This window comes from Anser cygnoides, chromosome 28 (genome assembly GCF_040182565.1).
Source record: "Anser cygnoides isolate HZ-2024a breed goose chromosome 28, Taihu_goose_T2T_genome, whole genome shotgun sequence".
NCBI lineage: Eukaryota > Metazoa > Chordata > Aves > Anseriformes > Anatidae > Anser > Anser cygnoides.
The window spans coordinates 3,815,636-3,842,454 of record NC_089900.1 but is presented as its reverse complement, the minus strand read 5'-3'; the positions used below and the strand labels follow the sequence as shown (position 1 = coordinate 3,842,454).

The 26,819-nt window shown below is 51.8% G+C and overlaps 3 protein-coding genes across 3 annotated transcripts; 2 read left to right on the top strand and 1 right to left on the bottom strand.

Annotated features, from left to right (window-relative positions):
* Nucleotides 1–7,845: 7,845 nt before the first annotated feature.
* Nucleotides 7,846–8,805, top strand: LOC136787185 (olfactory receptor 14C36-like). The gene has a single exon (XM_066984318.1). The coding sequence runs from the start codon at nucleotides 7,846–7,848 to the stop codon at nucleotides 8,803–8,805; it is 960 nt and encodes a 319-aa protein (XP_066840419.1).
* Nucleotides 8,806–12,354: 3,549 nt separating this feature from the next.
* Nucleotides 12,355–13,464, bottom strand: LOC136787332 (olfactory receptor 14A16-like). Its single transcript, XM_066984492.1, has one exon. It carries the CDS (start codon nucleotides 13,462–13,464, stop codon nucleotides 12,505–12,507), a length of 960 nt encoding a protein of 319 aa, XP_066840593.1. The 3' UTR covers nucleotides 12,355–12,504.
* A 9,686-nt stretch (nucleotides 13,465–23,150) lies between these two features.
* LOC136787290 (olfactory receptor 14C36-like) lies at nucleotides 23,151–24,110 on the top strand. The gene has a single exon (XM_066984444.1). The coding sequence runs from the start codon at nucleotides 23,151–23,153 to the stop codon at nucleotides 24,108–24,110; it is 960 nt and encodes a 319-aa protein (XP_066840545.1).
* The last annotated feature ends 2,709 nt before the right edge of the window (nucleotides 24,111–26,819 follow it).

The window sequence follows — 26,819 nt, the reverse complement described above, 5'->3', positions numbered from 1 at the left end:
TAGCCAAGGACTTTGGCAGCAGCCCCTTCTCCTGCCTGGAGATCAGCCCCAGCTCCAGCACTGGCCCTCAGGGCTGCACCAACACCACAAATGGCCCTCTGCTGTCAGGGCGCCACAGCCCAGGCCTGTTTCCTTCTGGCCTCAGGAACACCAGGGCGTGCTCTGCTTCGGGCCCCTCATTTCATCCTCCCATGGCCATCTGCCATCCACGGCAGCAGGTCTCTGCTGTGAAGGAAAGCCTCTGCATGCCCATGCTTGGGCACAAGATCTGGGACAAGACTGAGTTTGGCCCTTGTGCCACAGCTGAGGTGCTGCAGCCCAGATGTGCCCCAATGCCCTCAGCGTGGGGCACAGGCAGGAGGAGCTGGATCCCCGCCTGCTGTCACAGGGCTGGGACATGGATGGAAGAGCTGCTGAGGTGTGGGGGGACAGGTCCCTCAGCTTGGGGTGCTGTGCTGGATGGGTGCAGATTCTTCAGAAGAGACAGGTGGGGATGATCAACAGCGATTACGTTTGCCATTCCCTCGTGTACCACCTCTGCCTCCTGCATGGCAGACCAGGGGATGTTGCTGAGGCCTTCTCAGAGCACAGAGCCTTGTGGGATGTCCAGGGAGGAAGGCCCTGGCACGCACTGCAATTCCATCCATATAACACATCCTACTTCTCCAAGTGAGGGACATGCAGTGGAGTTCAGGCACGGTGAGGGGCTGCTGCAACCCAGGTGCCTTCGCTCCCATCTTTTGAAAAAAGCCCAGGCCCAGAACAAGCCTCAAACCCCACCTTCCTGGAAGGGCTTCCAATATCAGAGGTGTGTTGGTGCAGGAGGACAGCGGTGAGTTCTCCAGCGCTCCACTTCCTATATCCAATGGCCCTTGTCACCATTTGGAGATGTTCCTGGTGGATTTGTCAGGATCCTGTGGAAAAGAACTGGGCAGAAGAGAGGTGACAGTTTCTCAGGACAAGAAGGGAAATCTCTCGTCTCTCTCCCAAGCTGTGCCATCTCCTTGCTGCTGACCTCATAGGCCTTCAAATGACACGTGCTGATGTCACAGGCGGATGCACTGCATCACCAGGATATCGTCACTGGAGCAGCGGCAGTGCCGGCACTTCCCTGCAAGGCCTGGTCCCTGCTGGGCACTGCTTGGGTGCTCCCCACCGCTGTCCTTCTGTGGCCAGGAGTGGGGGCAGCAGGCAGCAAGGTTGCACTGGGCGACCCTCGCTGACGGGCGGAGGAGCAGGGGCACCTTGCAGAGCAGTTGTGGTTGAGGAGCCAGGGTGGGCATCCCTTGTCGTGAGCTGAGGGCCAGCAGCAAGCGAGATGGAGGGCTGCTGGAGGGTGACCACCACCTCCGAACTGACTTCCATGTTCCCAGTGCTCCTGCAGCTCTCCTCCAAAGGTGAGGGTGTCAGGAGCCCCTTCCCAAGGGCTGGAACAGGGGCTGTCAGCTGTCCAGAGCTCCAAGTCCAGGGCTTCGGGAGGAGGCTGGATAGGGCTGATGGCTGCTGCAAGAGCCCTGCCTGAGGGTCCTTCTGGGCTCAGGGGACAATGTGGCAGTCAGGATTCCTGGGTCCTGATGCTAGGGCTGCCCTGTGCCCCAGGGCTCCTCTGGCCATGGCTCAGACTTCTCCTGATGGGGACAATCCAGGGCCAGGTTTCCCTGGGAGCTGGTGCCTCTTTGAGATTTGGCTCTGGGAGGAAAGACCTCTGGTGTCCCAGAGCCTGGTGTGGCCTGCAGCTCCCCCAGGCCTCTTAGGGATGTGCCAGAAATGCCTGTGTTGGAAATCAAGCCTTCCTCTTCTACTGCTGTCCTTCAGGGGAACCTCTGTTCCTTCTCTTCTGTGCAGCCAGGCTGGAAGAGCATGTCCTGGGTGTTGAGATGCCATCCCTGGGTGGCCACAGTCCTGGTGCTGAACCCTTTCCATGTCCATTACTGTGGTGGTGTTATCCAGCTACGCAGGTGAACTCCACGGCAACTGCTCTTTCACTTCCAACCTACAGGACCTGTGGGAACAGTGTGAAGCTGAGGCAGGGGAAGTTTAGGCTGGACATTGGGAAGGGGTTCTTCACCGAGAGGGTGGTCACACACTGGAACAGGCTCCCCAGTGAAGTAGTCACTGCACCAAGCCTGTCTGAATTTAAGAAGAGATTGGACTGGGCACTTAGTCACATGGTCTAAACTTTTGGGCAGACCTGTGCGGTGTCAGGAGTTGGACTTGATGATTCTTATGGGTCCCTTCCAACTCGGGATATTCTATGATTCTATGATTCTATGATTCTATGATTCTACAAGGAAAAGGGAGAGAAAATATGATGAAAAGACCTCAGGGGTTGAGGCAGAGCACGAAGTCACCCACCAAATACCATCATGGGCATCAATTATCATCATGGGCAAGACAGACTTAGCATAGGTAGATTAATAGAATTTATTGCCTATTACCAGTGGACTACAACCATCAGGAACCACAAGCAAACTAAAAACACCATTCCCCCCATCCAGCCTCTTGTAACTCCTTCCCCTGAGTGGTGCAGGGGAATGGGGATTGCAGTCAGTCCATGACACTTGTCTCCACCGCTCCTTGACAATCCATCTGTTGTGGTTTAACCCGGCTGGCAGCTAAACACCACACAGCCGTTCGCTCACCCTCTCCCTCCCTCTCTGGGATGGGGGAGAGAAACGGGAAAGTGAAGCCGGTGAGTTGAGATAAAGACAGTTTATTAAGACAGGAATATAATAATAACAATAATAATAATAATAGTGATAATGATAATAGTATTAATAATAATAATGTGTAAGAAAACAAGTGATGCACAATGCAATTGCTCACCACCCGCTGACCGATGCCCAGCCTATCCCCGAGCAGCCGGCCCCCCCACCCCGGCCAGCCACCCCTATATATTGTTTAGCATGACGTCAGATGGTATGGAATACCCCTTTGGCCAGTTTGGGTCAGCTGTCCTGGGTCTGTCCCCTCCCAGCTCCTGCTGCACCCCCAGCCTGCTCGCTGGCAGGACAGAGCGAGAAGCCGAAAAGTCCTTGGCCTGGTGTAAACACTGCTCTGCGACAATTAAAACATCAGGATGTTATCAGCGCTCTTCTCATCCTAATCCAAAACATAGCACCCTACCAGCTACTATGAGGGAAAATTAACTCTGTCCTAACTGGAACCAGGACACCATCTCTGCCCTCTCTGGGTCTCTCCTGTGGGATGCCCTCCTTCCTGAATGGGTCCTGCGTGGGGCCCAAAGGGTTGAGATAATAACAGATATGACCAGATCATGTTAAAATAAAATGGTTACAAGCATTATATCTGCTTCATAGCTGCTGACCACAAGGTCTATTTTTTTATTTATTTTTTAATCTCGGTGTAGTAGTTGTGTTTCGCCTCAGAATTCTGTTAGATAGCACATTACGTACTCGGTGTATTCCCTGTTGTGCTGGGGGCTTGCTGGGGGCTGATTTATGGTTATTAGTTTACTCTACTGGGTAACGCTACCACATGTTATGACGAAATTGCTGGTCATGAGACTAATCTGGTAGTTGTACTCAGCATTGCTGTCACCTCCATACTTGAGGAACCTTCTCTCGGAAACTATTCATAATTAACAGTCTTTACCTTTTCTCCTCGGGGAGCCAATCTATGGGGAGAGATGAGAGGGGACACTTCTTCTCCCTACTTCTTCCCCCTCCCTTTCTCCTTCACCTCCCCCTTTCTCCTCCAGGCTAGATACAATAGCTCTTCAAAACTCTGAATATCCTTGGGATGTTCAAACCAACTTCTTCTTACTCTTATTTCTCCTGAATGTGTTTCAGGTTTTGTTTAAGGTTAGGGTAACCTATTTCTAGAATGCCACACAGTGATGTGCCTTGAGGCAGGATAATTATGAGTGGCAGGGAGTGTGGGAGGATATGGGCAGGCACCTAGAACTGTAGACACCTGCAATGCTTTGTTACTTCACCCATGAACAAGGGCAGAATCCTAAAAAAAATAATCACAGAATGCTTGAAAAAGGAGTGTCATCACCCTGGCAATTCCAAAGAGACAGAAATCACTGCAATGTGCTGGGGCTTGGCCTTTGCTTACTGAATTGCAATCTACACAACTCCAATCCCTGTGACTGGGCCAAAGAACCAACCTGTGCCTGTATCAGTCATACGTATATGTGAGAAAAAAACAAAATCAGCTTGTTTAGCAAGGAAAGAAGCTCCTACTCATACAGGGAAGGAGGAAGAAGAAGATGAGGCAGGCTACTCCCAAATAGGGCCGTCAGAGGAACACGTGGATGAAGAGTGAGATAACATAAAATCATCAGTAAGCACTTGATCACTGTTCCTTGGAGAGCTGTGAGATGTGCAAAAAGATTTCAGCCATCATGTAGGCCAGCACATTGTCACCTCGCTGATCTGATACTGGGATAACAGGGCCAGTAGCCTGGAATTAGAGGGCGGGGAAGCCAAGCAGCTGGGATCCCTCCCCAGGGAAGGGGGCATTGACAAAGCAGTTGGAAAGCGGGCGCAAACCCTCACTCTCTTGAGGCAACTCCTGTCAGGCCTAAAGGAAAGGTATCCCTTCAAGGAAGATGTTGTATGCCACCCAGGCAAATAGACCACCAGGGAGAGAGGCAGCCCATATCTGGTGGAATTGGCCATGCTGGAGGTGATTTATGGTGATTTATGCACATTAAACAATTTTCTACCTTGTCTGGTCCCTCACAGGATCCTTCAGTTGTGGGGTTGCTCAGGGTCGAATTGCCATTAGCAATCCAAATGGTGCACCAGTGGCAATATGGCACTATCCGAGACTCCCTGATTACCACATATATGCTGCTTCATTACTGGAGAGCCAAGGACTGATCAGCAAAATTTGTTCACCCTTTAATAATCCCATAGCGTCAGTGCAAACATCTAGTGGAGAGCTGCAACTAACAGTGGAGTACTGTGTCTAGAATGAAGTCACACCAAATTCAATAGGTCATCTATAGTCTTCTCTCCTTACAGTCTTAGCTCTAAGAGCAGTTAAATGATCCCTTACAGTATCTGAATGCTGCTGTCCGATCCCTTCCTGGGATCATAAGGAACCAGTGCCTCCTGGCCAGAACACTCTCCCTGTACCCGTGGATGCACGCCCTAAGGTCCCATGAACTGTTAAGGGTGTAGTTTGCAAAGTAACCACTGATTTTGTCCCCACCCACCACCTGTTGTACCCCTGCAGAGTCCTGCCTCAAGGCACAAAGGGCAGGGAGACCTTGCTGGTGAGAGATGAGGCCCTGTGGAGATGTCTGAGACACAACAGCCATTACAGCCAAGGGTCGTGTAGAAGAGAAAGGAAAAAGAGAATATTTCAAAGAGAACAGAACAGTTAAAAGAGAACAGAATAGGTTTAGCTCTCCCTGTGGCACGACTCCTTTTGCTCTGCTGACAGCCTCTGCAGGCTGCCCTGCATATAAGGAGTAGGGACAGGTTCAGTTGTCCTACATGTGGCATCTGCTGCCATTTCAGTTACCCAAAGGACATATGCCTCCAGCTGACTCGCAGAGGATCTACCACAGATTTCACCAGATGTTTGCATCTGAACAGCTCCTGCCTGTCCTCCATCTCCACTAAGGAACTATTTTGGCTCAGTAATTCGCATTAAGCTGCCTATGTTGTGGACACCTGAACTGAGGCCAGAGGAATCCCAGGTCCTGCGGGTCTGTGGCAGACATGGGGGGGAGCTGAGACCTTCTTCCAGCCCCAGGAATAACAAGCAGCATGAGATACCTCGACTGACTCTGCTGAATTCCTTCCTCAAGTGGGGATGAAGGAGATCAGTCCCTGACCATGACTTCATGTCCTAACTGATACTGGGACATGAAGAAGTTATTATTACTAATTCACTTTCTGCTAGGAGAAAAGACCCTGGTGTGAAGAAGTGTGTGTGCCCAGGGGAGGGAGGGAAGCCCAGGGATCCCTTGAGGCTGTTTCCCAGCAGGTTCCCCTGCAGCCCCAGGGCCATGTGCAGGGAGCCTGGTGGGGGGCAGAGCAAGGGAGGCCTTGGGCTGGGCCTGTGCTGCTGAGCTGGGCCGGGCTCCTGGGCCCAAGGGGAGCTCCTGGCAAGCGGGCAGCGCTGCAGAGAGCCAGTTCTGCCCAGGAGCAGCTCCTGTGCCCAGCGCAGCAGGGCTGGGGGCACTGCCTGCAGAGACAGAGTGGGTAAAGGCAGGCAGAAGTGGCAGGATGCACAGAGCTCGCTGGGGGAGAACACTTGCCAGCCCTGACCCCGGTAAGTCTCTGGCTGGAGGGCAATGCAGCCGCAGCTCCTGGAGGAAGGAGAAGCCGCGCGTGCAGGCAGGGGTGCCCAGGGCTGTGGTGCAGAGCAGGGTCCCTGCTGTGCCCCAGGGGCTGTGTGCCGGGGCAGGGCCTCTGCCGCCTGCCAGGCTCAGCACTCAGCCTGCGCGGGGAGCTGCCCAGGGCGCTGCGGGGAGAAGCTGCGGGTGGAAGGAGCCCCCCCGGCAGGGCAGGGTCCTGCTGCTGGCGGGAGGCTGCTGCCTGGGGCAGCCTGCTCACAGCTCCACAGCACTGCAAGGGCATTTCCCAAGCATTTTTTTCAGAAGAAAGGTCAAAGCAGGGATTTTCTACCGTATTTTCAGTTACCTACTCTACTTGATGGGGGGAGGGACGGGAGGGGTGGGAGCAGGGAGAAATGGAAAAGGAGACCTGAGCAGTTTTGTCAGTTGTGAGCAATTATGAGCATATTGCCGAGACTCCTGAACTGTAACTTTTATGATCAGTATGTTTGTGAGCAAGCCCTGAGAATGCCTGCAACCTCTGCTCTTCCTATCGAAAGCAACAGCATCAACTTTGCTGAACCTGTCAGAGCTTTCTGACAGGTCCTTTTCTACCTGCAAAGATATACAGGCATCTAGGCGCTGTCAGACAAACAGGCAGTTGTCTGAAAAGCAAACGTTACTGCATGGAGTTTAGCATGAGTCTGTGAGCACAGACAGGGAAACAATATGAGACAAGGAAACGGTTTTCTGGAGTAAAATGTTAAGGCAGGAGGGACGGGATCAGGGAATGAGAGGAAAGTAAAGCCAGAAATGTGGGAGGGAGAATTCATCAGAAAACTGTATTATTCCCTTCAATGAAGGCACTTTCCTGTGAACAAGCTCCCTTGCCTCTTCTCCCACACAGAAAAGCCTCTGCCCTCACAGCCATGGGTCCAAGGCATGAAGCACGTCCTCTGCAGCCACAGCTCCGGCAGAGCAGAGGTGCACCTCTCCAGCCATGTGCCCATTTCCCTCTGTGGTGCAGGGGGGCTGAGAGCAACAGCCCGGTGTGTGGGCAACGCATTCTGTGAGGCTGGGGAAGGAGTTGACTTTCTCTTAATGAGAAACTGTCATTAGGACACTTGGGGTGTCCTCTTGAGCAGTGAGCTGCCCTGCAGGGTAGAAGTCTCTCCCATACTATGATTGCATTATCTGAAAGCCACATGTAGTAGTGGAGATGCTACAGGGAAGCACACGCTGTTGGGCTTGAGAAATGAATGACAGGTGTCCTTGGCTAGAAGTGTGATGCTGAGACCTTGCTTAGGTACCTTAAGAAAGGCTGCTCGCTGAGGGATGGACAGTGGGTTCCTTTTCTCTTATCAGTGTCTGGCTTCCAGGTTAACCTGGGATTGTGATGGCCCTCCATCAGCAAAAGCTACAACCTCAGGGCAGTTGGGATCAAGCCCAGCTAGCTCCCATCGCCCTACACCAAACTGCAGAGAATCTCTTTACCTCTCAGGCCTCTCAGCCATTCAGAAATGCTGCAGAATTTGTCACTGTCTTTTATTTCTTCAGCAGGTACTGATGTTCAGGAGCAGCACATGTCCAACAGCAGCTCCATCACCGAGTTCCTCCTCCTGCCATTCGCAGACACACGGGAGCTGCAGCTCCTGCACTTCGCGCTCGTCCTGGCCATCTACCTGGCTGCCCTCCTGGGCAACGGCCTCATCCTCACCGCCGTAGCCTGCGACCACCGCCTCCACACCCCCATGTACTTCTTCCTCCTCAACCTCGCCCTCCTCGACCTCGGCTGCATCTCCACCACTCTCCCTAAAGCCATGGCCAATTCCCTCTGGGACACCAGGGCCATCTCCTATGCAGGATGTGTTGCACAGGTCTTTCTGACTGTCTTCTTGTTTTCAGCAGAGTATTCTCTTCTCACCATCATGTCCTATGACCGCTATGTTGCCATCTGCAAGCCCCTGCACTACAGGACCCTCCTGGGCAGCAGAGCTTGTGCCCAGATGGCAGCAGCTGCCTGGGGCAGTGGGGTTCTCTATGCTCTGCTGCACACTGCCAATACATTTTCCCTGCCCCTCTGCCAAGGCAATGCTGTGGACCAGTTCTTCTGTGAAATCCCCCAGATCCTCAAGCTCTCCTGCTCACAGTCCTTCCTCAGTGAAGTTTGGGTTCTTGTGGGTAATGTTTTCATCGACTTTGGGTGTTTTGTATTCATTGTGCTCTCCTATGTTCAGATCATCAGGGCCGTGCTGAGGATGCCCTCTGAGCAGGGACGGCACAAAGCCTTCTCCATGTGCCTCCCTCACCTGGCTGTGGTCTCTCTCTTTATCAGCACTGTCATGTTTACCTACCTGAAGCCCCCCTCCATCTCCTCCACATCCCTAGACCTGGTTGTGGCAATTCTGTACTCGGTGGTGCCCCCAGCAGTGAACCCCTTCATCTACAGCATGAGGAACCAGGAGCTGAAAGTTGCACTGAACAAAGTGATTTCATTGACATTTTTCACTGGTGGTAAACTTCTCATCTGTCTCCACAAATGACTCACAGTATATTCATTGTATATTCAGTACATTCCTGTGTGTTGTATTATTATTATTATTGTTATTATTATATTATATTATTTTTGTTGTTGTTGTTAAGTACCATTGTGATGTTCCTACACACATTTGGCTTCGTCTCATTTCATCTGAAACATCAACCTGCTCTCTTTCTCTGTAGCCCCTATAAAATATGTGTGCCACTGGGACTGAGCTGACTCTCCCATAGTGTCTGTTTGATATCTCGGCTTCTACAGGCAAATGAGATGTTTGCAGTCTCCATGGAGGAAATGTGGACCCAGTGGGCAAGGGAAGGTGGGTCTGGAAAAGGATTCATGTCATCCTCAGGCACAAAGGCATGGCACAAAGCTGCACCAGGGGAGCTTCAGACTGGACATTAGGAAAAATTTCCTTACCATGAGGGTGGTCAGACAGTAAACACTATCCCCACACCCACAGGGCCCTCAAGCCAGGTGTGTCAGGGCACAGATTCAGCCCAGCTTGTAGCATGAACAAAAAGGAGGAACTGCCCAAGAAAGCTACCACCAGCCCCCGCCCCTCACAGTTCCCAGCACCAGCCTTCCACCACGGTTTGTGGAGGGCCGACTGCTGAAATGTGAGCACCTCCATCCTCCTGCTGGGCTCAGGGCCTGTACCGGGGGAACGGCCAGCCCAGCCTGGTTCCTCTCCGGGCCCAGAGCCCAGCCAGCCCCAGGGCAGGACTGTCTGCGAACGCCTGTGTGGGACATGCTGGGGCTGGGACAAGGCTGGGTGAAGGGGGGGAGGCTGCTAAAGCAGAAGGGCAGTGGGGGGCTGGGGCAGTGAGGGCTGGCAGGGGGCTGTGCTGGGGGAATATTTCCTTATGGACAGGGTGAGAGAATACAATTAAACAACTCGTGGGTTGAGGTAAGGGGCAGGAAACCGTTCACAATTACTGTCACAGCAAGACAGACTTGGCTTGGGGAGAATTAATGTCATTTAATGCGAATTAATAAGAGTCTAGAGCAGTGACAACTAAGAGCCAACAAAAAACAACTTCACCCCCCACTGCACTTCCTTAACCTCCTCCCCGCCGAGTGATGCATGGGGATGAGGAATGAGGGTTGTGGTCAGTCCATAACACTTCATCTCCATCCTCACCCTCTTCCGCTGCTCCAGGGTAGGGCAGGGTGGGGTCTCTCCCTCCCATGGGATGCAGTTCTTCCCAAACCGATCCAAGATGACTTTTCCACAGACTGCAGTTCTTAAGATGTTATCCAACATGGATCCGTACAAAGCTGGGGAAAGTCCTTCGGAAGTGGTCCGCTCCAGTGTCAGCTCCTCCATATGGGCTGCAGCTCCCGCCAGAAATCTTGGTCCCGTGTGGGCTCCTCTCCAATGGCTGCAGCCTCCTTCAGGCCACATCCACCTGCTCCACATGGGCTCCTCCACGGGCTGCAGGGGAACTTCTGCTCTGGCGCCTGGAGCACCTCCTGCCCTCCTTCTGCACTGACCTTGGTGTCTGCAGGGCTGCTTCTCTCACATTTTCTCACTCCTCTGCCAGCTGCTGCTGCACAGAGTATTTTGACACTTTCAAAAAAATTTATCACAGAGGCACAACCAGCATCGCTCATTGGCTCAGCTTTTGGCCAGCAGCCGGCAGGTTCCTTTTCAAGCTGGAGGAACTGGCTCTGATCTGAACTGGGGCAGCTTGTCCTTAAACAAGGGAAATGCCCTTGCAGGATAGGCAGCTTTGAAGTAGCAGGTCCCACCATTGCATCCTGGGAACTGTACATTACTAATTATAACTAGAAAAGAGAAAAGGCAATAAGGAGGAAGCTTGTGCCATTTGAACCACGTGGTCTGCCTGATGTGATTCACAGGATCACCTAGAGAAACAGATGAGAAGGTAAAGAATGCACAGAGGTATGTTTGGCCATGTCCATGCCTTGTGCACACATCTGTGTGTGTATGAGATGGTGTTTGTGTGCTTGTGCATACACTTGTGTGTATTTGCCTGTGTGCAGAACAGGGCTGAGACTTCTGGGGCAATGTCTCCAGGCTCCTGATGCAAGAAGAAGCTGGGCCTGATTTCAGGACTGAGGGTCATTTCTTGAGGGCCCCACAGACACAGAGAAGGTGAAAGGGGCCTTAACATATTAGTAATACACTCCCTTTTCCTGGGCGGCATGCAGAGGCATCCAGCCATGGACAGGCCCAAGGAGAGGGCTCGTCCTTCGTGTGGTCGCAGCTGCACTCCAGTCCCTGGGGTGGACCCGAGCTGAGGACTTGCTGAGGACTTTTGGGCTCAGGTTCAGCACACAGGTTGGAGGAGACTGTCACATGGACGTGTGCTAGACTCAGACTGAGGAACAGAAGCAAACTGGTATGGCTGCTGTGTCGTGCTTCCATCCCTAGAAGCCCTGGCACAGGGCCCCAGACTTGGCTTCCGATGCCACCCTTCAGGAAAGATTATGGAGTTATGAGATGCAGAGCAGAGGACACCAGTCCTTCTTCAGCCACTTCCCAACCTAGTGCAGCACCAGGAAAACTGGATTTCTGGCTCATCTACCCTAAGTCATGAGCATGCATTGGGGTACCCACAGTCCAGACCTTGTCTTGATTAGGTGAACACCAGTATTTGAGACAACTTCCAGCCAAGGTCAGCTCCCATCTGATCTCTCCCCATCCCTCCTCTCACCTCTCCAGATGTCTCTGGCCACCTCCCCATGCTCCCCACAGGGCCCTGAGCTGGTGGTGCTCTGAGCAGACCAAGCAGGCTGTGGTGCCCAAGAGGTGACCGCACGCTGGCTGAGCTGCACACGGCGGGAAGTAGACCCAGATGGGTTGGGATCACTGTTGCTAATCCTGCTTTTTATGGTGTGTAGTTCTGGCAGGTGCTCAGAAAGAGCAAGGGACATTGCCAAGGACCTAGGGGGTTTCCAGGTGTCTTTCTAAATCCAGCTGGTGGTACTTTGTGAGGGTGACAGGAATCCCTCTCCATCCTCCCTTCCCTGTGCGTGCTGGTTCTTCACTGAATTGCACAGGAACTGCGATGCTCTCCTTTGCCTGAGGACATCTAAATTTCACACTACCCCTTTTGGTGACAAGCTCTCGTGCATTTTCTCTCTTTGTAAGACTCCAGTCCTTGCCCACCTTGACAACATGCTGCCCACGGAGAACACCTGGGCTCTCCACACAGCTCCACATTCATGTCCTGGAAGCTGTCCTCTGCCCAGCCCCATGAGGGACAGTCATGGCTATGTACCTCAGTGACCATTCACCATTTCTGCTGTCATCAGACACCAACAGGGTGCTCCTAAATCCCACCCACAATCTCTCACAGCTCACAGTACGGCAATGAGCTTTTCCTCTCCCAGATCCATGCAGCAACAGGCCTTTTGGGGAGCAGCTGCACAGCTCTGATCTTGGCACCAGCTTTGAAAAAAGAGCCAAGTCTTCAGGCAATGCACTCTGGAGATGCTTTTTTTTTTTTCTTTTCTTTTTTTTTTTTTTCTTTTCTCAAAAGCTATGTAAGAGTGAGCTCTGACCTATTGTTAGACATATGTTTATCGAACCTCAAGAGTAAACAGAGTAATGTAATTCCTCAGGAGAAGTAGGATAGTTTTCTAAGAGTGTAAAAAATGCAAATGATACCAAAGTTAACAATTACAATAATGATATGAAAGAAGGACCAGGCCTGCACGGAGATACTAAGTTAAGTCATTTCTGGAAAAAGAAGGGAAATTTTTCACTATTGAGAAATATCCATAAAATCACTTTCCTAATGTCACCCTTGAGCTCCTGGTTCTTTATGCTGTAGATGAAGGGGTTCAGTGTTGGAGGCACCACGGAGTACAGAACTGCTACCACCAGGTTCAGGGATGGAGAAGAGATGGAGGGGGGCTTCAGGTAGGCAAAAAAGCCAGTGCTGAGAAAGAGGGAGACCACAGTGAGGTGGGGGAGGCACGTGGAAAAGGCTTTGTGCCGTCCCTGCTCAGACGGCATCCTCAGCACGGCCCTGATGATCTGAACATAGGACAGTATGATGAAAACAAAACAGACAAATGCTAAACAGAAACCAGCCAGTAGAAGCCAAACTTCCTTCAGGTAGGAGTCTGTGCAGGAGAGCTTGAGGATCTGGGGGATTTCACAGAAGAACTGGTCCAGGATATTTCCTCCACAGACTGGCAGTGAAAATGAACTGGCAGTGTGCATCAGAGCATAGAGAACCCCACTGCCCCAGGCAGCTGCTGCCATCTGGGCACAAGCTCTGCTGCCCAGGAGGGTCCCGTAGTGCAGGGGCTTGCAGATGGCAACGTAGCGGTCATAGGCCATGATGGTGAGAAGAGAATACTCTGCTGAAAACAGGAAGACGAACAGAAAGACCTGTGCAGCACACCCTGAGTAGGAAATGGCCCTGGTGTCCCAGAGGGAATTGGCCATGGCTTTGGGCAGAGTGGTGGAGATGCAGCCCAGGTCGAGGAGGGCGAGGTTGAGGAGGAAGAAGTACATGGGGGTGTGGAGGCGGTGGTCGCAGGCTACGGCGGTGAGGATGAGGCCGTTGCCCAGGAGGGCAGCCAGGTAGATGCCCAGGAAGAGCGCGAAGTGCAGGAGCTGCAGCTCCCGCGTGTCTGCGAATGGCAGGAGGAGGAACTCGGTGATGGAGCTACTGTTGGACATTTGATTCCTCTGGGCATGGAGACCTGTCTAAGAAAGAAAATGCAGCAAAATGTCAGGCTAGACTGTGTGAGCAAAATGTACTCCGTTTCTTCTTAAACCTCAGAAATGATGTTTCCCTTTAAGGAAGACCTCTGCAAGTGCCTTTCTAGGGCCCTGCTTGGTGGTGCCAGAGAGTGCTACTGGGAGCAGGTGACTATGGAAACCCTTTGCATTTCTGCTGCACTCCAGGTGAAATCTTGTGGGTCCTGCAAGGCAACAACTCTGTCCTTTAGATCAGAGCGAGGGAAGTAATCTGGGTATGGAGAGCTGTCTGAGGAGGAAAAAACAGGAAAACATTAGGACAGAAGTCTGTGATGAAACCTACTCCATTTCTTGTAGAAACCTCCCTGACTGCCTCTGCCCTTCCAGGAAGGCCTTTGCAGGTCCCTTTCATGAGCTGTGATTGGTGCTGACTGACGGTACCACCAGGATCAGAGGTGCTCTGGAGGAGGGAGTCCTGCCCTACAGAGTTAGGTAGATGACAACATGGGCTTTCCTCAGATAGAATACAGTTGAGCTATCAAAGAATTTTTCAGCATGACTGTCCCTCAGGGCAGAGTGGGGGCAGCTGGTGTATCCATCAGTCTTGGTCTCAGCTGCTCTGTACAGGCACCTCCGGAGGATGGTCACATTCAGCTGTTTCCCTGAAAATAACCTGGATACTGCTGAGAGCAGAGGAATCCAGGTTCAAAGGGCAGATCTCCAAACACCTCACTGATTTCATCATACCTGAGGAAGATCTCAGCTCTCTGCTCTTCACCACAGACACAGAGGGATCACAGCAGCTGCCCACATACAGCCATGCAGCAGCATTTCTATGGCCTTAGGACTGATGTGTCTTCTCCATGGAGCTGCTAGATAACACAGAGCTGCTAGGGCAGAGCTGTACCCTTGAGCATGGCAGCCTGCAGCCCAGCAGAAGCCCCATGTAAAGAGTCAAACATCCTTAGATGTGGTGTCCTGAAGGGAGAGTTCCTTCCTAGCCCAACACACCTTAGAGGCCCAAAAGTTAGGAGGGAACATGGATGCTTTTTGTTCATGCACATACCTGAGCGATAAGAACAACATTGTCACTGTTTGAGCTGCATATGAATTATGATCCCTAATGCAGCTGGAACAGTGACGATGTTGTTCCTATCAGTCACAAACACATGCTTTCTCAGCAGCAGCTTCATTCTCCTCTCTGGCTGGAGCTCTGGTTTGTGCTGGCTGAGCACTGTTTGGAGCAGCGGCCTCTGCCCATGAGCTCTCAAGGACTCTGCCCTGCTGTGCAGCAGTGTGTTCCTGGGAAAGGAACTGAACGTTCTGGGAAAGGAACGTTCTGAAACACATACTTTTGTTCAGATGTAGTGCATCTATAATAAAGAAAGGCGGTTCAACATCCTCCAGCAGGATAACCCCAGGGACACTGCTGGATCACCTTTAACCAGAGTGACCCGAACAGAGCCAGCTCATTTCCCGGCACTAGGCACTGCAGTGCCCTGAGACATTTTGACTAGAACAGCTTGGGCACTTTGCTCCCAGTGACACATCTCCAGAGCAGGACTCACTCAGCAGCACAGGCCCAGCCCAAGGCCTCCCTTGCTCTGCCCCCCACCAGGCTCCCTGCCCATGGCCCTGGGGCTGCAGGGGAACCTGCTGGGAAGCAGCCTCAAGGAATCCCTGGGGTTCCCTCCCTCACCTGGGCACACACACTTCTTCACACCAGGCTCATTTCTCCTTGCAGAAAACCAACTAAGTGTAACAATCACATCTTCTCTGAGAATTAGTTTGTTATGTCATGGACATGTCCACATGGCCTCATCTAACACCAGCAAGGTCTGCCTGCCTTTTATGCCCTGACACAGGACTCTGCCTGGGTGCAAGAGGTGCTGGGTGGGGATAAAATCACTGGTACTTTGCAAACTACATCCTTATAGTCTATGGGACAGTAGGGTTTGCACTGAAGAATTCTTGGTTGTGACCAGGAGGTGCTGGTTCATTATGATCCCAGGAGAAAGGCACTCTAGGTCTTGTGCAGGGACAGTTGGCATGTTACCCACCCCCTTGCACTGCATTGCCTGTGGCCCCACAAGTCAGATGGGCGATGGAACACCTCATTGCTGTGCTGACACATCTGTGGCAGGATGTTCAGGGTCATTTTTGGAACTGCACCTGAAACCCCCATCCCTAGAGAGCCTAAACACAATAGCAGGAGCAGCATGAATGGGTGGAGAAATGTGGGGAAATATCACGGTGCTCACTCTGTGGAAGACAAAGAGCCAGAGAAACCCCCCCCGAGAGCCTCACCCAGCTGTGCACAGCCCCCAGGGATGGGCACTGCTGGGCAGTCACTGGCATCCCCTCTGTCATGCAAGAGGAAAGGGGAGCGTGTCCGCAGAGATGCGCCTCTCCTCTTCTGGGGCTCTGGTTGCAGACATGGCAGCTAATGGCCGGGACACCATGATCAGCTCCACATGATCCAGCAGGGTTCGCTTGCAGCATAGTCCAGCTGACACAGGACCACGTGGATCTCTGTGCAGTACAGTCAGGGACGGTAGTCCTGCCTTCAGCATGCCACAGGTCTCCTGAAATGAGAGACTTGGTCAGGTTGTAAGAGAGAGCCCAGATTCATGCAGAAGAGGAGTTCAGGCACAGTGAGGGGCTGCTGCATCCCAGGTGCCTTCGCTCCCATCTTTTGAAAAAAGCCCAGGCCAAGGAGAAGCTGAAAACCCCACCTTCCTGGAAGGGCTCCAAACAAGAGGCATATTGGTGCAGGAACACAGTGGCGACTCCTCCAGCACTCCACTTCCTATATTCCATGGCCTTTGGCACCATTTGGAGATTTCCCTCATCTGTTCCTGATCCTGAAAAGAACAGGGCAGAAGGGAGGTGACAGTTTCTCAGGACAAGAAGGGAAATCTCTCGTCTCTCTCCCAAGCTGTGCCATCTCCATGCTGCTGACCTCATAGACCTTCAAATGAAATGTGCTGATGTCACAGGGGGATGGATGCACTGCATCACCAGGATATCGTCACTGGAGCAGCAGCAGTGCCGGCACTTCCCTGCAAGGCCTGGTCCCTGCTGGGCACTGCTTGGGTGCTCCCCACCGCTGTCCTTCTGTGGCCAGGAGTGGGGGCAGCAGGCAGCAAGGTTGCACTGGGCGACCCTCGCTGACGGGCGGAGGAGCAGGGGCACCTTGCAGAGGAGCTGTGGTTGAGGAGCCAGGGCGGGCATCCCTTGTCGTGAGCTGAGGGCCAGCAGCAAGCGAGATGGAGGGCTGCTGGAGTGCGACCATCACCTCCAACCTGACTTCCATGTTTCCAGTGCTCCTGCAGCTCTCCCCTAAAGGTGAGGGTGTCAGGAGCCCCTTCCGAAGGGGTGGCCCAGGGGCTGTCAGCTGTCCCAAGCTGCAAGCCCTGGGCTGTTTTGGGGGGCTGGACAGGACAGGTGGCTGCTGCAAGAGCCCTGCCTGAGGATTCCGATGGGCTCAGGGGATGTTGCAGCAACCACGACTCCTTGGTCCTGATGCTAGGGCTGCCCTGAGCCCCAGGGATCCACTAGGCATGGCTCAGCCTCGTCGTGATGGGGGACAATGCAGGGCTAGGTTTCCCTGGGAGCTCGTGCCTCTTTGAGATCTGTCTCTGGGAGGAAAGACCTCTGGTGTCCCAGAGACTGGTGTGGCCTGCAGCTCCCACAGGCCTCTCAGGAATGTTCCAGCCATGCCTGAGTTGGAAATCAAGCCTTCCCCTTGTACTGCTCTCCTTCAGGGGAACCTCTGTTCCTTCCCTCCTGTTCCACCAGGCTGGCAGAGCATGTCCTGGATGCTGAGATGCCATCCCTGGATGGCCACAATCCTGGTGCTGAACCCTTCCTATATCTCTGCTATGGTGGTTTTACCCGGCTATGCAGGTGAACTCCACAGCAACTGCTCTTTCACTTCCACACCTACAAGGAAAAGGGGGAGAAATATGATGAAAAGAGATCAAGGGTTCAGGTAGAATAGGAGGTCACCCACCGAATATCCTCATGGGCACCAGTTATCATCGGGGCAAGACAGATTTAGCATAGGCAGACTAATATAATTTATTGCCTATCACCGGTGGACTACAACTGTGAGGAACCACAAGCAAACTAAAAACACCATTCCCCCCAACCACACTCTTCTATCTCCTTCCCCTGAGTGGAACAGGGGAATGGGGATTGTAGTCAGTCCATGACACTTGTCTCCACCGCTCCTTGACAGTCAATCTCTGCCCCTGCGTCCCTCCCATGGGATGCCGTCCTTCCCAAATGGATCCTGTGCGGGGCCCAAAGGGTTGAGATAATGACAGCTATGACTGGATTATGTTAAAATAAATCTGTTATAAGCATTATATCACCTTCATAGTTGCTGACCACAATGTTTATTTTGTTTTTATCTCGACGTAGTAGCTCTGTTTGGCCTCAGAATTGTGTTGGATAGCACATTACATACTGTGTGTGTTCCCTGTTGTGCTGTTTATCCTTTCTGGGGGCTGGTTTATGGTTATTAGTTTACTCTACTGCCTAACACTGCCTTATGTTATGATAAAATTGCTGGTCATGAGACTAATCTGGTAGTTGTACTCAGCATTGCTGTCACCTCCATACTTGAGGAACCTTCTCTCGGAAACTATTCATAATTAACAGTCTTTACCTTTTCTCCTCGGGGAGCCAATCTGTGGGAGGGATGAGGGGGGACACTTCTTCTCCTCACTTCTTCCCCCTCCCTTTCTCCTTCACCTCCCCCTTTCTCCTCCAGGCTAGTTACAATACCTCTTCAAAACTTCAAATATCCTTGGGATGTTCAAACCAGCCTGTACCTATTGTTCTATCTCATGAATGTGTTTCATTTTTTGTTTATGATTAGGGTGAACTATTTCAGAATGCCACTCAAAGATCTGCCCTGAGGCAGGATAGCTATGAGTGGCAGGGAGTGTGGGAGGATATGGGCAGGCACCTACAACAGTGAGCACCTGCAGTGCCTTGGAACTTCACCCCTGAACAAGTGCAGAATCTTAAAAAATTGGCAGAATGCTTGAAAAAGGAGTGTCATCACCCTGGCAATTCCAAAGAGACAGAATTCACTGCAATGTGCTGGGGCTTGGCCTATGCTTACTGAGTTGCAATCTACACAACTCCAATCCCTGTGACTGGGCCACAGAACCAACCTGTGCCTGTATCAGTCATACATACACAGGAGAAGAAGCAAGAGAGATAAAATCATCTTGTTTAGCAAGGAAAAAAGCTCCTGCTCATACAGGGAGGGAAGAAGAAGAAGATGAGGCAGGTTACCCTGAAGTAGGGCCATCATAGGAAAAGGTGGATGAATAATGATATCATAAAAGCAGCGATAAGCACCAGATCATTATTCCTTGGGGAGCTGCGAGATAGGCAAAAAGATTTCAGCCATCATCTAGGCCAGCACATTGTCACTTGGTTGCTCTGATACTGGGATAACAGGGCCAGTAGCCTGGAATTAGAGGGCAGGGAAGCCAAGCAGCTGGGATCCCTCCCCAGGGAAGAGGGCATTGGAAAGGGGGCACAAATCCTCACTCTCTTGAGGCAACTCCTGTCAGGCCTAAAGGAAAGGTATCTCTTCAAGGAAGATGTTGCATGTCACCCAGGCAAATGGACCACCAGGGAGAGAGGCAGCCTGTATCTGATGGAATTGGCCATGCTGGAGGTGATTTATGGTGATTTATGCACATTAAACAGTTTTCTACCTTGCCTGGTCTCTCATGGTAACCTTCTGTTGCGGGGTTGCTCAGGGTCGAAGTGCCAGTAGCTACCCAAATGGTGCACCAGTGGCAATATGGCACTATCCGAGACTCCCTGATTACCACATATATGCTGCTTCATTACTGGAGAGCCAAGGACTGATCAGCAAAATTTGTTCACCCTTTAATAATCCCATAGGGTCAGTGCAAATGTCTAATGGAGAGCTGCAACTAACAGTGGAGTACTGTGTCTAGAATGAAGTCACACCAAATTCAGTAGGTCATCTATAGTCTTCTCTCCTTATAGTCTTACCTCTAAGAGCAGTTAAATGATCCCTTACAGTATCTGAATGCTGCTGTCCAATCCCTTCCTGGGATCATAAGGAACCAGTACCTCCTGGCCAGAACACTCTCCCTGTACCCGTGGATGCACGCCCTAAGGTCCCATGAACTGTTAAGGGTGTAGTTTGCAAAGTAACCACTGATTTTGTCCCCACCCACCACCTGTTGTACCCCTGCAGAGTCCTGCCTCAAGGCACAAAGGGCAGGGAGACCTTGCTGGTGAGAGCTGAGGCCCTGTGGAGATGTCTGAGACACAACAGCCATTACAGCCAAGGGTCATGTAGAAGAGAACAGAATAGGTTTAGCTCTCCCTGTGACACATGACTCCTTTTGCTCTGCTGACAGCCTCTGCAGGCTGCCCTGCACAAAAGGAGTAGGGACACTTCAGTTGTCCTACATGTGGCATCTGCTGCCATTTCAGTTACCCAAAGGACATATGCCTCCAGCTGACTCTCAGAGGATCAACCACAAATTTCACCAGATGTTTGCATCTGAACAGCTCCTGCCTGTCCTCCATCTCCACTAAGGAGCTATTGTGGCTCAGTAATTCACGTTAAGGTGCCTATGCTGTGGACACCTGAACTGAGGCCAGAGGAATCCCAGGTCCTGCGGGTCTGTGGCAGGCATGGGAGGGAGCTGAGACCCCTTCCAACCCCAGGAATAACAAGCAGCATGAGATGCCTCGACTGACTCTGCTGAATTCCTTCCTCAAGTGGGGATGAAGGAGATTGGTCCCTGACCATGACTTCATGTCCAAACTGATACTGGGAAAAGAAGATGTGATTGTTATCAAGGAGCTCACCTTCAGGTGCCCATGTGGTGTACATTAAAGGGAGGGCAGAGGAATCCCAGGTCCTGTGGGTCTGGGGCAGGCATGGGTGTGAGCTGATCTCCCTTTTGGTCCCAGTTCTGAAATCCATCATGAGCTGTCTCAACTGACTCTGCTGAATCCCTTCCCTGAACAGGGGATAAAGAAGGTGATTCCCTGACTTTGTCTGGATGCCCAAACTGATAGTGGGACAAGAAGATGTGATTGTTACACTTACTTGGCTCTCTGCAAGGAGAAATGAGTCTGCTGTCAAGAAGTGTGTGTGCCCAGGGGAGGGAGGGAAGCCCAGGGATCCCTTCGGGCTGTTTCCCAGCAGGTTCCACTGCAGCCCCAGGGCCATGGGCAGGGAGCCTGGTGGGGGGCAGAGCAAGGGAGGCCTTGGGCTGGGCCTGTGCTGCTGAGCTGGGCCGGGCTCCTGGGCCCAAGGGGAGCTCCTGGCAAGCGGGCAGCGCTGCAGAGAGCCAGCTCTGCCCAGGAGCAGCTCCTCTGCCCAGCGCAGCAGGGCTGGGGGCACTGCCTGCAGAGACAGAGTGGGTAAAGGCAGGCAGAAGTGGCAGGATGCACAGAGCTCGCTGGGGGAGAATACTTGCCAGCCCTGACCCCGGTAAGTCTCTGGCTGGAGGGCAATGCAGCCGCAGCTCCTGGAGGAAGGAGAAGCCGCGGGTGCAGGCAGGGGTGCCCAGGGCTGTGGTGCAGAGCAGGGTCCCTGCTGTGCCCCAGGGGCTGTGTGCCCAGGGCCTCTGCCGCCTGCCAGGCTCAGCACTCAGCCTGCCCGGGGAGCTGCCCAGGGCGCTGCGAGGAGAAGCTGCGGGTGGAAGGAGCCCCCCCGGCAGGGCAGGGTCCTGCTGCCGGCAGGAGGCTGCAGCCTGCTCAGAGCTCCACAGCACCACAAGGATGTATCCAAGGGGACTTTGCAAAAGCAGAGACAAGGAAGGGTTTACCTAATCCTGTTTTGGTATTTCTGAGTCTCTGCTTTCAGTTTTCTCCTTTTGTCTCAGTGGGGATAGAAATAGGTGCTTTTATTTCCAAGAAGAGGCTGAGGCTGCTAAACCATCACAAGGAGATTTACAAGGACCCCAGCAAGTCCCTTTCCTTCCCCTCATCCCCTAGAAAGCTCCACCACCACACATGCAGTGTCAGCAGGGTCTGTGTGACCTGGTCTCTAGGACATGCCCCCAGCGAGCTGCCCCTGGGCAGAGCCCTGCTGCCAGGAGGTGTCTGCAGGGCAGAGCTGAGCACCCAGCGGGTGGGATGGGGGCTGTGGCCTGCAGGCAGGAGGCGTGGGGACAGAGACCCAGCTGCAGGCAGGGTCAGCTGCAGGCAGCAGAGCCATGGGCAGGGAGTGAGAGGGAGCTGCTCCACGTCTAGCAGCCCCATGGAGAAGACATGTCAGTCCTAAGGCCGTAGAAATGCTGCTGGATGGCTGTATGTGGGCAGCTGCTATGATCCCTCTGTGTCCATGGTGAAAAGCAGGGGGCTGAGATCCTCCTCAGGTACGATGAGATGGGTGAGGGGTTTGGAGATCTGTCCTTTGAACCTGGATTCCTCTGCTCTCAGCAGCATCCAGGTTCTTTTCAGGGGAACACCTGAGTGTGACCATCCTCCAGAGGTTCCTGCACAGGGCAGCTGGGACCAGGATGGATGGAAACAACTGCTGTCCTCACTCTGCCCTGACGGACAGTCCCTTTGCCTTGCAGGATCCCCAAGATTTCCCTTGGTGGGCAGTACAAGTGCCAAGGATATATGCCTTATATACACTTCTCAGGTGTGGGGGGACAAGTATAAAGAAACAGAGCAGAACGTTATGCAGAAATCCTTGCTCTGCAGTTGGGTGAATTTTGAGAATGACAAACTGCTAGTTTTAGGTGACAAACTCCTAGTTTTGCCAAGCACAGTTCATCTGAGAGCACCCTGTGTTCCATCTGTATACTGCTCTAGGGCAGGACCGTCTCCTGCAGAGTGCCTTGAGTCCTGAAGCACCAATTTGAGATCTAACAGAGGACCAGTCTTCCCGAAAGTGAAGAGGCAATTTTTTTCAGGTTACCACAAGAAATGGGGTAGGTTTTCCTTACAGAGGTCTACCATAGCATTTTAACTCTTTCCTCCTTGGACAGGCCTCCCTATTCAGAGGCAGCAGATCTCCGTTCGCAGGAGGATCAAATATCCAACAGCAGCTGAGTCTCTGTCCAGTGAGTTCCTGAGGCCACAGTAATTGGGCAGCTCCTTGTGGGCAACTAGACCAAGCCCTTGAGGGCTCTGGCTGGGACCAGGACAAACGGAAAGACTGGCTGTCCTTACTGTAGTAAGGACAGTTCCTTTGCCTCCTGGGACTCACAAGATCTCCCCTGGAATACCTTACAAATGCCAGGGTTTTCTTCCCTCATATAAAATGCTTCTGAGTGTGACATAGGCAGCTGGAAGAAACTAAACCACAAACGCTTTTCTGCAGTCAAGAGTATTGACAGTTGTAATGCTACATAGATCAGAGAGAGATTAAAGCAGAGAAAACAACCTGTTCTTATTTACCTAGAGCTGTAGGGCAAGTCTGATTCCTCCAGTGCCCACAGCACAGACCGCTGCTCCCAGGGGCACCCTCAAGCCATCACCAACCAGATCTCAAGCAAGGTCTCAGAAAGGGGAAAGTAACTGTAGGGGGGCTTCGATGAGAACTGGGGTAGGTTTTCCTCAGAGTTGTCTCTCCTAGTTTATCACCATCTTTTCTTCCTTGTGTAGTTCCCTTTGTCCAGGAAGATTAGATGTCCAACAGCAGCTCCATCACCGAGTTCCTCCTCCTGCCATTCGCAGACACGCGGGAGCTGCAGCTCCTGCACTTTGGGCTCTTCCTGGCCATCTACCTGGCTGCCCTCCTGGGCAACGGCCTCATCCTCACCGCCGTAGCCTGCGACCATCGCCTCCACACCCCCATGTACTTCTTCCTCCTCAACCTCGCCCTCCTCGACCTGGGCTGCATCTCCACCACTCTCCCCAAAGCCATGGCCAATTCCCTCTGGGACACCAGGGCCATTTCCTATGCAGGATGTGTTGCACAGGTCTTTCTGACTGTCTTCTTGTTTTCAGCAGAGTATTCTCTTCTCACCATCATGGCCTACGACCGCTATGTTGCCATCTGCAAGCCCCTGCACTACGGGAGCCTCCTGGGCAGCAGAGCTTGTGCCCAGATGGCAGCAGCTGCCTGGGGCAGTACTTTTCTCCATGCCCTGCTGCACACGGCCAATACATTTTCCCTGCCCCTCTGCCAAGGCAATTCTGTGGACCAGTTCTTCTGTGAAGTTCCCCAGATCCTCAAGCTCTCCTGCACAGACTCCTACCTCAGGGAAGTTGGATTTCTTATGTTCAGTGCTTTTTTGGGGTTTGGCTGTTTTGTTTTCATCGTGCTGTCCTATGTGCAGATCTTCATGGCAGTGCTGAGGATGCCCTCGGAGCAGGGCCGGCACAAAATCTTCTCCACATGCCTCCCTCACCTGTTTGTGGTCTCCCTGTTTCTCAGCACTGTCATATTTGGCTACCTGAAGACCCCCTCCGTCTCTTCCCCATCCCTGGATCTGGTGGTGGCAGTTCTGTACTCGGTGGTGCCTCCAGTAGTGAACCCCCTCATCTACAGCATAAGAAACAAGGAGCTCAGAGATGCTGTTAGAAAAGTAGCTTCATGGATGTTTCTGAATATTGATAAATTTCTCCTCTTTCTCCAAAAGTGATTTCCTGGATACTTGTTTCATTATCATTATTGTTACTTTTATCTTCATTGTCACTTCTGTTCATTAGTTTCCTAGAAAAATGGTTTTGATTTATACAGTGTCCATTCAGTTATGAAACTGCTCTATGTGGTTTTTTTTGTCTGTTTGTTTGTTTGTTTGTTTGTTTTGTTTTGTTTTTTTGTCTACCTATATGTCAGCACTGCCTCTCTCTTTGCTTTTCTGTAATAAAACAGAATCTCCCCAATATACTGACAGAAAGTTTTCCTCTCCTTTCGTAGCTGGTGCCAATAACAGAGCTGAACAGTTTGGTAGTTTCACATTGATGCACAGCTGAACTCTGCCACACTGCTTTTTCACTCCCCCTCCTCAAACGAACAGCTGTCAACAGGCAGTTAACATGGCTTCACCAAGGGGAAGTCACGCTTGACCAGCCTGATAGCCTTTTATGAGGATATGACTGGGTGGACAGATGATGGTAAAGCAGTGGACGTGGTTTATCTTGATTCAGTAAAGCCTTTGACACCGTCTCCCACAGCATCCTCGCAGCTAAACTGAGAAAGTGTGGTCCGGACGATCAGATGGTGAGGTGGACTGTGAACTGGCTGAAGGGAAGAAGCCAGATGGTTGTGGTTAATGGGATGGAGTCTAGTTGGAGGCCTGTATCTACTGGAGTCCTTCAAGGTTGGTACTGTAACCAGTACTATTCAATATATTCATCAACAACTTGGATGAGGAAATGGAGCGCACTGTCAGCAAGTTTGCTGATGACACTAAACTGGGAGGAGCGACTGACATGCCACAGGGCTGTGCTGCCATCCAGTGAGACCTAGACAGGCTGAAGAGTTGGGTGGGGAGAAATTTAATGAAATGTAATGAGGGCAAGTGTAGAGTCCTGCATCTGGGCAAGAACAACTCCAGACACCAGTGGAAGCTGGGGACTGCCCTGCTGGAGAGCAGCGAAGGGTAAAGGGACCTGGGGGTCCTGGTGGACAGCAGGATGACCATGAGCTAACACTGTGCCCTTGTGGCCAAGAAGGCCAATGGCCTCCTGGGGTGTATCAGAACAGCTGTGGTTAGTAGGTCGAGAGAGATTCTCCTCCCCCTCTACTCTGCCCTGGTGAGACCGCATCTGGAATATTGTGTCCAGTTCGGGGCCCCTCAGTTCAAGGACAGGGAACTGCTTGAGAGAGTCCAGCGCAGAGCCAGAAGGATGATTAAGGGAGTGGAGCATCTCCCTTATGAGGAAAGGCTCAGAGAGCTGGGTCTCTTTAGCCTGGAGAAGAGAAGACTGAGGGGTGACTTTATTAATGTTTATAAATATGTAAAGGGTGAGTGTCAGGAGGACAGAACCAGGGGCTGTTCTCAGTGACATCTAATGATAGAAGTGACAGTGGGTGCAAGCTAGAAGATAGGAGGTTCCACTTAAATATGAGATGAAACTTTTTTACAGTGAGGGTGACAGAGCACTGGAACTGGCTGCCCAGGGGGGTTGTGGAGCCTCCTCCTCTGGAGACATTCAAAACCCACCTGGGCACATGCCTGTGTGACCTGATCTAGGCGTTCCTGCTCCATCAGGGGGATTGGAGTAGATGATCTTTCAAGGTCCCTTCCAATCCCTAACATTCTGTGATTCTCTGTGTGATTCTGTGAAGATGGCAGCAGCTGCCTGGGGCAGTGGCTTTCTCAATGCTGTCCTGCACACTGCCAACATATTTTCACTGCCCCTCTGACAAGGTAATGCTGTGGACCAGTTCTTCTGTGAAATCCCCCAGATTTTCAAGCTCTCTTGCTCAGATGCCTAAGCTATTCATCCAATGGGATGGAGGAGAGAACTGGGAGAAAAAAAAAGTAAAAGTTCATGGGTTGAGATAAAGGCTGTTTCATAGGACACAAAAGGAATTATTATGATTATTATTATTATTATTATTATTATTATTATAGACACCAATAGACTAAGGACATGACATTCTTTATGTGTCTCAAAAGACAGAAAAGGTGGTAGTGATTAATTGGAAAGTGTCAGACCTGAGCATGACGTAGAATGTATGGAATAAGCGGGGGATATTGTCCTAGTTTTGGCTGCGATAATTTTTCTTCCTAATAGCTGCTATGGTGCTGTGTTTCATATTTACAGAATCACTGAATGGTCTGGGTAGGAAAAGACCTTAAAGATCATATAATTCCAACCTATTCTTTCTAATATCTAATCTAAATCTACCCTCTTTCAGTTTAAAACCATTACGCGTAGCCCTATCGCTACACTAATTGATGAAGAGTCCCTTCCCAGCTTTCCTGTAGTCCCCTTTAGGTACTGGAAGGCCACTGTAAGGTCTCCACAGAGCCTTCTCTTCTCCAGGCCGAACAACACCAACTCCCTCAGCCTGTCTACATAGGAGAGATGCTCCAGCCCTTTGATCATCCTCATGGCCCTCCTCTGGACTTATTCTAATAGATCCATGTCCTTCTTGTGCTGGGGGCCTGAGAGCTAAAAGCAGTACTTGAGGTGTGGCCTCACCACGGCCAAGAACAAAGGGACAATCACTTCCCTAGTCCTGCTGACCACAGTATTCCTGGTACAAGCCAGGATGCTCTTGGCCTTCTTGGCTACCTGAGCAAACTGCTGGCTCATATTCAGCCGACTATCCACCAATATCCCTAGGGCCCTTTCTGCCGGACAGCTGACCAGCCACTCTTCCCCCAGCATGGATG

Excerpts from the sequence above, each read along its gene's own strand:
- LOC136787332 (XM_066984492.1), bottom strand. The coding sequence starts at position 13,464 with ATGTCCAACAGTAGCTCCATCACCGAGTTCCTCCTCCTGCCATTCGCA.
- LOC136787185 (XM_066984318.1), top strand. The coding sequence starts at position 7,846 with ATGTCCAACAGCAGCTCCATCACCGAGTTCCTCCTCCTGCCATTCGCA.
- LOC136787290 (XM_066984444.1), top strand. The coding sequence starts at position 23,151 with ATGTCCAACAGCAGCTCCATCACCGAGTTCCTCCTCCTGCCATTCGCA.